Source organism: Ruditapes philippinarum, unplaced genomic scaffold (genome assembly GCF_026571515.1).
Source record: "Ruditapes philippinarum isolate M1 unplaced genomic scaffold, ASM2657151v2 ctg8108_1_1_1_1, whole genome shotgun sequence".
NCBI lineage: Eukaryota > Metazoa > Mollusca > Bivalvia > Venerida > Veneridae > Ruditapes > Ruditapes philippinarum.
In genome coordinates this window covers 18,812-30,976 of record NW_026860908.1, presented here as the reverse complement: position 1 = coordinate 30,976, position 12,165 = coordinate 18,812, and the positions used below count along the sequence as shown (strand labels likewise).

The following is a 12,165-nucleotide window of genomic DNA, read 5'->3' as shown; positions in this document are numbered from 1 at the left end:
AAACATAAATAAATATTGAGTTTACTTTGAAAGCTGAGAGTTATGAGGAAACACAATTGAATAAAGACGACTGAAGCAGTTAAGCTCCATTTCCTAAAGCTTTTTACAGAAAAGGAAAACATGTGCTCTTAATGATGCTCTTCTAATGACTTGTATAAAAATGAAAAATGTAACCTGTTTGTTACACGAAGAAACAAAAAATAAACGTGAACAAAAAACAACAAAAAAAACAACAAAAACAAATGTTACAATAATACGTATCAAAACGTACGCACAACAATAGTGATTTGACTTCCACTTAAGCATATACTACAATACTCAAAAGCTATAAATATACTCATAACAAAAATGTATAAGTAGAAGACAGTCCATTTATATTGCCAATCATATCTTTTCAGAAACTGTTACATACATTTTTATAACTTTTTAAGAAATAATTTATAACATACGTTTACTTTATTATCTTTTTTTAATTGACTAGTTTAAACAAACATGGCCAGAAAGATTAAAACATATTCAATGTCTTTCAATGTAAAATATACACAGGCGAACAATATGTTTATCCGTAAAATAAAATGAAAAATGAAAGAAAAATGAAATATAGAAAAAAAGAAAAAATAATAAAAATAGATAAGAGAAACACATCAAGTTTTCCTACTGAAAATGATCACATGTTGTTCATAATGACTTCATATTTTTCATGTTTAATTGACTGAACTATGAAGTTTTACTTTACAGAAATCCAATGAATAAAACTATAATAACATTATAACTAAAACTACATAGTCTAATATTCCCCGCACATAATATCATATGCAATGTTGTTTGACATGTTCCTGGACTTGTCTGAATGACCCATTTAAGAGCAAAACATTGAATTATTTTTTTAAACCATGTCCTAACTTAATAATCACTTTTGTTGTCACTATTGTCCTCACTTTCCTCATCGTCCATTTTAAGCTCAATAACACAATTAGTACCTGGGTACACCGGTAAATTCAACTCATATTTTTGTTCAAGTGTTTTGGGGACAATCCGACCTCCAAGAAAGTGATGTTTGCCTTTAAAAAACTTTGCACAGTTTTTAGGAGCGATAAGAGAAATAAGCATATCTGGTTTCAGTCCATTTTCATCGCCGGACTCGATATCCCATCCTGAAACATGGAAATAGCATTAACTACTCGAATGAATTCAAATGAATATTGTAAGATTAACATACTATTAAACAGTTCATTCCTTGTTGTTTTTGCCAAAAGTGGTATTAACGTTATTGAGACAGGCATTAACCAGTACAATATAATACCTTATGTGCCTGAGAAAAAGCTTATTCTTAAGAACATGATATTTAACGAAATGAACCATACATTGTAATGAATCGGAGTTGGGAATTGACATCAAATTGTCAGAAGCTTTACATACCAGACGGTACATCTATACTGCAAATTGGTGATTCGACTTTCTTTAAAGTATCCATTACAGACTCAAAGTCCGTTCTTACAGGACCTGTCGATAGAACAAAATAAAAAAAGACAGTCATTCTATACTTTGTGCAAAAGATAAAAGATTTTGTCTCTTTCTTAAATTACTTAATTTTAAACAAAAAAAATCGTAAAAACCTATACTTTCATTGAAATGACAACAAATTAGCTAAAATAACCTGTGTGTTTGTAACTACAGGAATTAAGAATTTAGACTCACAATACAATTCAAAACTTATCATATACATGGAACATTTTCTTTGCGTATATAATAAATAATGATAAGCAACATGATGTGCGTTTATTTTCTTTTTTTTTTTGATTGAGTGACTGGTTAGTTAATTGGTTGGTGGTCGGTTGAAGGTCATACCGACAATGCAATGGTCATGCTATTTGAATAAAAATTGGGTAAAATTCAGCATAACAAAGCTCAAAATTACCATCAAAGTTAAGTCCAAATAATGCATCAACGACGAAGTTGTACGAGTCTGTAATTAGATGTGCTTCAGACGGACAGAATGATAATAAAGGCATGTCCAAGCCTTCGCATTGTTTATACAGGCGGTTAAATAGAGGCTTGTTCGGTCTCTTTGGATAGAATATTGTTGGCTTATATCCCTGCAATAAATACAACAGAAAACATAAAAAGGAGTATAAACATAAAATATAGATGTAATTTATTTGCATTGATTTGAGTACATATTTTATTTCTTACAGATTAAACGAGTCTGTGCTAGGTGCAAAGTCTAATGCTTTCATTACAAGGTTTACTCTTTTATTCTATTACATTCTATTCAATAAGATCAAATGTAAATGTAAAGCAATTGATCTTAACAGTGGCTGTAAAACGTAAACCTAGATAAGTGACAGATGATAATAAAAATAACAACAACAATATTATTTTTCATATGAAGCAAAATATGAAACAGAAATATTTTATTTAAATCATCTTTGGTTTAAGTGATAGCAAATAAAAAAAAAAAGACAGAACTTGCACACACAGATACTGTACATCCTAAAACTACTGTATCAGTAGTGCAGAAAGACTGAATAAAATACAAACAATAACATACAAACATTTTCAGATGTCTGGCACACACAAGTCCATCCCCGCCATTATTTCCAGGTCCACAACAGACAAGGACAGCATGGTTATCTTTTGTCATCTTTTCAACTGGGTAACACTAAAAAACATGCCATTATTATAGAAGTAACCAACACTTTAACAATCTAAGCATGACAAAATTACCATCAAATTTGATTAAGAGTTTTATGCACATTGCTTTTTATACGATATGGTAAATACTGCGATTGTACTTAGCTGCCCAACTCATAAATGAAAGCTTTTAAAATTATTCAAGACATATTCAATCATGTTGGCGTAAAGTTAGGTGCCTTTGATCTTTTTCAAAGTGTACATCAATCGATAACTGCGGTGCTTCATTATAAGCAACCTTTGTAGGGTTTGTTTATATCAATCTTATCAGAAAATAATTGTCAGGTCTCCATAGTCACAAGCATAATAGGCATTTGCTAATTGCAAAGACAATATCAAATATTCGTAAGGAATAGTTTTCACAAAGGACAATTGAATACTGAACAATTATAGCATCATATCATAGAAGTTGCTGATTTGTTTTGATCATCGTTTCCAAGAAAATAAATATTTTTATTAAAAAATATTTTTTTTACGGAAAACAACGTAAGAGATATAAAGCAATAAAGAAACTCTAGTTTGAAATACAAGTATGATAACTCACATTTGCTATGGCAACAGCAGAACTATATCCCGAAAGCTCCATAAGTTGATCAACACTAAAGGCATATTCTGTGAATAATTCTTGCTCGATTTCTCTGGCCTCTTTCTGACTGAAACAATAAAGATATTCCTATTTTTTGTCGTGAAATACAGATCTTGGTTAAACATTACACTGCTTTTATCACAGCTTTGTAGGTAATTAATTAGTTTTTTTTATTTCATTAACTGGGTTCAATGAATAAGATATTGAAAATAAGAACTGTTTAAGGGTCATAATGAGATGCATGTGTGGGCATGGGTGATTACTACACAAGCTCTTTACCGTAACGAAGTGTTTTGGAGGTTTTTTTACGAAAGGTTTCTTAATATTTCTGTTTTACTGTGTGTTTTTTTAAACTATCGATGCAAAAGGAAGATATATAAATGACATATTTTTTAATAAAACCAAGAAATGTTTAAGGGCAAACCAATCCTGTTAAAGGTTGCGGGTGTTTGAATGTAACGGAAAAGTAAAGCAAAATGAATGATAAAAATAATAAAGAGTATTTTAAATATGGTTCACGGCTAAGGATATATTTTTTAGATTTTAAATATGATAACAAAGATCAACAATGAAGTGTTAAATTCTTTAAAAACATCTCACAATGAATAAAGGAACACATGACCACCAGCAAGGAGCCAAGAGAAACAAAAATAGTGCACAATGGTTAAGCACGGGGGAAGACTTGGTTATCTCTTCTTATATCGTGTTAATTTCTATTTTGATAATTTAATATTCATGTGTCAAGATGTTGATTTATATTCCATTTCTTAAATCCAACTTCCCATGAAAAAATTGGATAGTGTATAAATTTGGTTTTACCTTTAAATATATCCAAATTATGTTGTTAAATTATAGATATTCTTTTAAGCGTTTGTCTAAATGGGAACGTTTTAGGTACATACGCTAAGATAAAATGTCTTGTCAATCTCATTCTACAGACTAATTAAAGCAAATATTAAAATCCTGGATTCTGATGTAGACAGCGCTGAAGCACAGATAGTTTCAACAATAGTTTTATTACAACAGACAGATACATTGTTACATCTTATATTTGATCAGAGCCTAATCTTCAAAATATTTGCACATAAAAGTATAATAAAGTATTTTTCTAGCTACTGTCGTATTAATATGATACATTATAATGAACGTGTACTTCTAAACAGCCTTTAACCGAACATCTCAATTTATGTTTGTTAGGCTTATAGGTCGAAATTCGGTTTTTTAAAGGTTTAAACTGCATGTACCAAATTTTGGTAAATTAAGGTCTGCAGGAGACATGTTCAAAATGGTTGTTTCGGGAGGAAAAGCTGAATTCTAGAGATTAAAAAATAACCGTTTAAACCACTTCTTTTCAGTTCGTGTTGTTCGACATATTTTGCATGACTTTACAAATAATTTACACAAATCGTGTTTATAGAAGCGGTTTAGGAATACTTGAGGGGGCATGTTGAATGTCGCTAGCAATATATTAATAGGATAATTAAAACAAAGTATCTTTGAATGGCTATTGATCTCTTGATTTCTCTTTGTTTCCATCTCCCAAGTGGGTTTCGCCTTACTTCATACTTCTTTTACAGAATATCACTGACATATAAGAAATTAAGATAGTTATGATTTAAGACAGCTGTGTGTCGTTCCACCTTCTCATTATAAGTATATAATTATCTCAGCAGTATTGTTGCTTCACATATTCACTTCTTTCTTTTTACAACATGAGACGGCTCACTGTTAACTCAAGAAAGAATATGATTTAAATATCAAAGACATTTATTGAGTATCTTAATGTGTCTGAAGATAACAAGAATAAACCCCTCTTCTTTATTAAAGCACACAATTTTATAAACTTAAGATGTTTCTGTATGTGAGAGCAAGTTTGAGACAATTGATACAAATAACTGCTTTGTCACTACAATATTACCTCAACAACCAGTTTTTTTTAACTCGAATTTTGTAACATTATGTACCTTAATTAACATGTAAGATATTGAGGAGAGAAACGCATGCCATTTTATTGATTAATGTTTAGGCTCCATTCACAACATATCTTATGTTTTTTCTGCAGTAATTAAAAGTGGATTTGGGTGTCATTTCTCTAGAGGTATAAGTCTTTTCTACATAGTTTGTTGGGTGTTTTCAATTACAGATAGACTATAACTGACTTGAAGTTAAAATAGAGATACTGCAAACAACGTTTTTTTATCCATGTCATGTGAAGCTGTTACATTTGTTTAACCATCTCTATAATCTAGGCGTTGATAATGCAGTGAGAAAATGCATCAATACGAAATGCATATCTTAGGTCTTGATATTTTTTACAATATAAATTGATCCATGTGTGTACAATGGGTTTAGGTTGACGATGTAGAGTCAAACCATGGTCTCTACCGGCCACTGGAGTCAAAATCTTTCTTGCTGTTTCCAACAATTATAATTACAAAATATTGCGGTTTATACGTTTTGCGTACCTAAAACGCCACCTTTCTTGTTAACCTTGTTTTTTATATTTAAGACGTTCCTCGCCACATTGTGTGTGATTTCGGCAGAAAAACACTTTACTTTATTTTTTAAAGTTTTTAAGATTTAGTTGCTTTGAAAGATTTGTTTTAAATTTACTGATAACATAAAATAGGAAAAGGGTGAAAAATGAAGACACATGCAAAACCTGTTTAAACGCCCTGTATAAGAACTACTTGATTTCAAACCACCGTTAGTTTATTGAAGTTTATTCAAGTACGCATTTTACATAAATATTCATAAATTTCCTTTCTACAACACACCTTAAAGGCATGCCCGAATGCGCCGGTTTATTTCGTTCTCGCTTAACAAAAAAGCCCAAACTATAATAAAGCATAAATTTTTTTTGTTTTTACTTCAAAAATAGATTTTGGGGCCCAAAAAACCATTTAAATTTCTTTATTTTTGTTTTTCATACTGGGGTTTAAAAAGGTTTTTAAAAAATATTTATTCATTTAAGGTTTAATTGAAAAAAAACCAAAAAAAAAAATTTTTATATAAATTAAAAAAATTTTAAAAATTTTAAATTTTTTTTTTTAAAAAAGGGCGGGCCCCAAACATTTTAAAATTACAATTACAACAATAATGCAAAATGTTCCCTACAAAATTTTTTCATTTGAAAAAAAAAAAAATTTAAAAAAAAACCAAAAAAAAAATTTCAAAAAAATTTTGAACTTATATAATTGAAAAGGGAAAAGAAACCAAAAAAAAATTGTATAATGGTTCGCACCAAACATGCTTTTTTTTTATGGAATGGTTAAAATCTGAATTTGTTGTTTAATTATACAAATCTATATTAAAATAGAATCAAACTCAAAAGTTTTGTTTAACATTACCTTTTTTTCACAATCTTGAATATATTTTGAATATCTTAAAAATGTATTAAATTCTATATAAAATCAATTTTAAAACATAATCTTACCTAATGTACTTTAATTTTGGCTGTTCAACTTCATCAATTTTATCCTCATGTTTGTCTTCTTTTTGTTTATCCTTTTTATGACTTCCTTTTCTACGAAATGAAAATCGGTTCACGGAAATCTTATCCATCTTATCCATCTATTTCTTTTATAGTTTGAAGTATATTTAAATTATGAATTATTTTTATCTTAAATAGTAGCTGTTTACAAAGTGATTGATTTAAGTAAACATTTAATAAATAAATAAAGAAAGTCTATTGCATAACGTATTCATAATATTTTATCCATTTAAAACCTAGCTTTATTTTTCACATAAACAAGTTATATCAGAATTATTATCAGTTTTAAATCCTTATTTAAGTATCCGAAGAAAAAACATCGTAAACAAATATGGCTACAGTTGTTTCACAAGACGAGAACTAATCCCGCATACAAATGGCAAGCAGACGGCGAACGTCACTTCACATATTTCCAATAACAATATTAGATGTCCTCCTTCACTTTCCAATATAAAACTATAGTAGTGGTTAATCTCCTGCTACGGTATTAAACAAGTTTGAAATATAGAATACACGGATGTGGTATTGTTGTAAGTTAATTACAAATCATACATATGCTGGATTACGATAAATTTGTCATATATATAAAACACCGTGTCAAAAACAGTTAACATTATCGTTATCGATTATAATATTTAAGTCGTACACATAGCTATTCATATCAGTATGATTGAAATTTGTTTTGATTCACGGACTTTCATCATGAAAGTATATTTACTGTCACATATACAATGCAGACACAGTTCCACTTTGTATGAAATCATACGTCGCAGATTTATATGACGTAGAATAAATACTCATAATTAAAACATTTTAGATGTAGTTTGTTTTAATGATATTTTTAAATGTAACAAAATTCAACCACTTGTCGAGCAATCAAAGGTTGTACTTACATGAATCTTTGTATTTATCTATTTCGAGGCAATGGAATACTGATTCACAATATCGAGGAATAAATAATGTGTAAAGGTTTGCTTAGTAATGATGAAAATGTCTGAAGTAATTTTACCAATCAGTCATTGTATGTTTTCGTCATCAGACAAAGGCCAAAGGCAACAATTATTTGGTAAATATAATAAGGAATATTTTCAAATAATCACATCATATAGTTTTTTAGCAGATCCATTTTCCTTTATTTTTTTATAAATCTAGATTCAACAAAGTAGGTTCTTCTCGATTAAGTCCATGCGATTTCAATTGTCCAGGATATATAAAACTATTTAAAGGTTTATGCGATATTTGCCCGTAACATCTGCATATTAAACCTTTATTTTCCATGAATATTCCATGAATGCTGGTGTATATGTTATGGTATTTTTTTGAACTTTGTTTTTGTTTTGTTGTTTTTGTTTGTGTGTTTTTATGAACGTGCATCGGCATAGTTTATATCATATGGCGTCATTATAAACTAAATGCAACACAAGGTCTTAAAACCATCTCACCTGCAGGAGCTAATGGATGGATAAATCCCAGTAACGATAAGCAATTAAGTCGCATCAAACGATCGTTGGTTTCATTTCTGATGCCTCAATTCATAAAAATCAACTGGCTGCATGTAAGAAAGTTTTTTTTATTATAGAAAGATAACTATGAAATGTTATAAACAAACACATAGCAGGGAGTCACATTTTCTTTGTTTAAAATTTAGGTAACAGTTTTTTTTTTGCGATTGGCATCTGGCAATTTGTATTTAATTTTGTAAATTACTAGTATCGGAACTTTTCAAACTTTTTATTTCTACTTGAATGCTGTATAATCACCATTAGCATAATTATTTTGCCTGATTTTCAAATTTGTCTTTTTGACATTTTGTGTGTGATATGCAGTTTTCATAACCTCAAAGCCCCTTTTCAAAATTATATTTTATTTAGTTCTGGTAATTGTTTTCTCGTTACGGAACACGCTTTCTTTTAATTTGGGGAACATACGCCGCTTTTACTCTGAATAACACTAACATGTTACATTAAAAATTCTATGATAACCGTCATATGAATACATCTGCGAATGTTTCTAAGTATAGAAGATCACTATTTTCATGTTTAAATGTTGTATTTTGCTTAAGCCGGTGCTATGGGACATGTACAGTTAATTGCACGTTCCAGTACCGTCTATGAACTTACTCAATCTAACCGAACCTAACATTTTCAATTTTGTCGTTTGGGCATTTCGTTTTCCTCTATGTCCAAAGTGAATGCAAAACAAAAAAGATCTTCGATCATTTTCCTCTACCATGTATCCGAAGAAATCGAAATAAATAGCCATAACTACAAAAAGAAATATAAATCTAGGAAAAGAAATTAAATGTTACAAATAGCATTCAATCGCATTGTCTGAAAAAACCAGTACGTCGATTTGTATATGTTATTATTTCCTTATCACATTGATTTATATTCTTTCTGTATATTTACTATTATCTTTGTTACAAGAGTTATGTGTTTTTGTACTGGAAACAAAGGGTCATATAATTTATTTATCAGTATAAGATTAATTTGTAAAGAGCTATAAGACTCTATGAGATCCGTTTAATGTGTGGAAAAGAAAAACAGAATTGTAATATTGAAATGAGTGTTGCTTAGAAAATACGTTGGGTTGTCCTGTAAAAAAACTAAATCTCAATTAACATCGACAAATAAATACAATACATTTCTATATGTGATGCATATCTTCCGCAACTGCTTCTTAGAATAATATTGAATGTATCAAAGCTATAATAATTATAAAATATACATAAAACAAAACACTGAACACGACGGTTTAACATGACAACATCACTTTGGGACGCGTTAATAACCATGGCATTAAGTTTTAAGCCCCCAACCAAGAAATTTCATATGAGCTTGCATACAGCATACACAAGGTATTATGCTGTATGTTCTAAACATTTTTATAAGTGATTCCCGTAGTTTGTACAATATAAATGATAACGGCAACGGTAATTATTCATTGACATCAATAACGTTGGCGTGATAATTGTATATCGCCCGGGACACTTATTTTCAAACACGATATTTTGCTTCTATTTTAATCAATTAAACAACTTGAACAAAACTTATCTTCATTATCTTTAAGAAAATATCCATAAGTCACACGTGTTGTAAGATTCCTTAATATATGCACAACTTCAACGCTGCTTGCATTTCTTACTGTCCCGGCATCTTTCAATGTTTCTTAGAAAAAAATATGCAAAGACTTAGTCTAATAGTTTTGGAATGACTTCGAATGAAGCAGCGTCATAAAAGTGCATAAACAACATGCCCATAAATAGTCGTACCATGCAGCCAATTTCTATTTTAACGGAAGCAGAATAGTTATTATCTTTATTGAAAACATTTTAGTAGATAGTAGTTTAAACATTTAAGTTTATCAAACAAATTAATTACACCATGTCATAAAACGTAATGGTAGTATAAATCAGGTATTGTATTAAAATATTAATGTCTTAAGTAAGTTTATATTTTTCTTTTATTTATTCAAGTTTTCTTAACACAAAAGCAAAAGACAAGACAAAAAATACAAAGCTTTCATTTGGGTTTTCTTAAATTCATTCGAATAAAATTGGTTAATGTACACCATCTGTTCATATAAACAAAGGCATATTATATTTGTATACACTTTCCTCAATGCAAAACATTTATAAAAACTTATCTGCGAATATTTAGTATATTTAACAATGAATTGTTACGGCAAATGTTGCAGAAAATCATGCAATTCCTGCAGACATTTATTCATCTAAATATAATGTTATCATTATATTTAAATTCTTATATAACGATACATTTTTGTTAAATCAAACATTAGAAAATTAGAGTCTAGACAAAATACATTTATATACAGGCTATAATTAGTTGCTCTCAAACATTTTATTTTTTATATTGCACCAAAATCAAATGTAGAAAACGGCACGTATCTGGTAGATGCCGTTTGTCAACTACATATAGCCATTTCTTTCTTTTTAAAAAAAATATTTTACAGTTTTTCGCAACTAAGTTGTCGGAAAGAATGTGAAAAAATGCAAAAAAAAGCTGTTAAAAAAAAGCTATTTTTGAACAATCCGTTCAATTTAAATTCAGCTTAAATTACATTCTATCTATGTGATTATCGTAATTCGTACAAGGCATAATCAACTCAGTCTCTTAAGAAAGTATACAATGTCAATAAAAATATTCAGTTATTAAAATACTCACTTTTAACTATAGTTTTTCAATTGACCTTTTCATGTGTTAAACAAAATATAGCTTACCATTCTATACTCATTCTTTTTTTAATTTCTGTATGTTCGATGCAACATTATGATAAGTAATATGCATGCTATTTTTTACGATTTGTCCATAAAATGATGATAAAATACCCTTAACTTTAGTCGAAAGATCGAAAAATGTCAGAAAAGGAATTATATTAAGTATTGCTTATCATTGTAAGATATATTATTTATTATATTATGCTCAAAATTTACAAATTTTATTATTCACCGTTAAAGAGTGTAATTTAAAATATGCCTCCGATAAAATTCTACTAGTCCAAAGACATAAAAATGCAATAAAAATACGAGCAGGCGATCAATATAGCATTACGGTGTTTTAAGCATAACAATCAATTATGAGACTATAATCTTGCTATGGGGAAAACAAAACTTGAGATTTCATCTCAATTCACCTTAAGCCTAATACCTTATAACGTTGCTGATGTAATATTTATATACAATAATTGAATACGGAATGTCTATTAGCCTGTAGAAGTTATGTCCTAATAAATAGCACGGAATTTGTCAAATAATGTTAGGGGCAAATCGAAAAACATAATTCAGTATCTCGCTAAGAAAATGTACAGAGACAAATCTCTGAAAGAGGTATCGTTTAGTTATGACGAAATGAGATGTTAATTGAATAGCATCATATCTTATTTAATATTGTAGCGATTTCGACAATCGAATGTAGTAATGTGCAAGCTTACGCATGTACTTCTTTTGCAAATGATAAATTTATTTATCTTTAACATTTGTTTTTACTTTGGTTTACTTTTACAAATGATCCACAGATGTGGACATTATGGACGCACATATTACAGTCCCCTAATTAAGATTCATTCGCATATGAGGCCATCAGAAGTATATATGACGGATTATTATCGTACGAATTTGTAAATTGGATATTTAAAATGTTCTTACTAAAATTAACATACCTAGGGTTATGCACTCAGCTGCACACAGTAGCTGCAACACACAAATTGGCAACACATATGATCACTGATCGCTCTTGTTTTAAGTTTTAATTCGTCTATAATAGTTATTGAGCGGTTAGTGATTTACAATGAAATTACAAAGACAGCATGCTTAACAAATGACCATGCTTTTGAGCGCAGCGGATATCGATATGACAATAACAAGACATATGAT

General features: G+C 29.4%; 1 protein-coding gene across 1 annotated transcript; it reads right to left on the bottom strand.

Moving 5' to 3' along the window:
* Positions 1 to 579: 579 nt before the first annotated feature.
* LOC132713892 (NAD(P)H-hydrate epimerase-like) lies at positions 580 to 7,027 on the bottom strand. The gene is made up of 6 exons (XM_060696597.1): positions 6,717 to 7,027; positions 3,239 to 3,347; positions 2,552 to 2,662; positions 1,919 to 2,096; positions 1,420 to 1,503; positions 580 to 1,154 (listed from the first exon to the last, which is right to left on the bottom strand). Exons 1-6 carry the CDS (start codon positions 6,851 to 6,853, stop codon positions 904 to 906), a joined length of 870 nt encoding a protein of 289 aa, XP_060552580.1. The 5' UTR covers positions 6,854 to 7,027; the 3' UTR covers positions 580 to 903.
* Positions 7,028 to 12,165: the final 5,138 nt, after the last annotated feature.

Coding starts and splice junctions, on each gene's coding strand:
- LOC132713892 (XM_060696597.1), bottom strand. CDS start 6,853: ATGGATAAGATGGATAAGATTTCCGTGAACCGATTTTCATTTCGTAGA. Junction 3,348..6,716: donor CCAAAATTAAAGTACATTAG/GTAAGATTATGT, acceptor TTATTGTTTCAG/TCAGAAAGAGGCCAGAGAAA. Junction 2,097..2,551: donor CCAGACATCTGAAAATGTTT/GTATGTTATTGT, acceptor TATTTATTGCAG/GGATATAAGCCAACAATATT.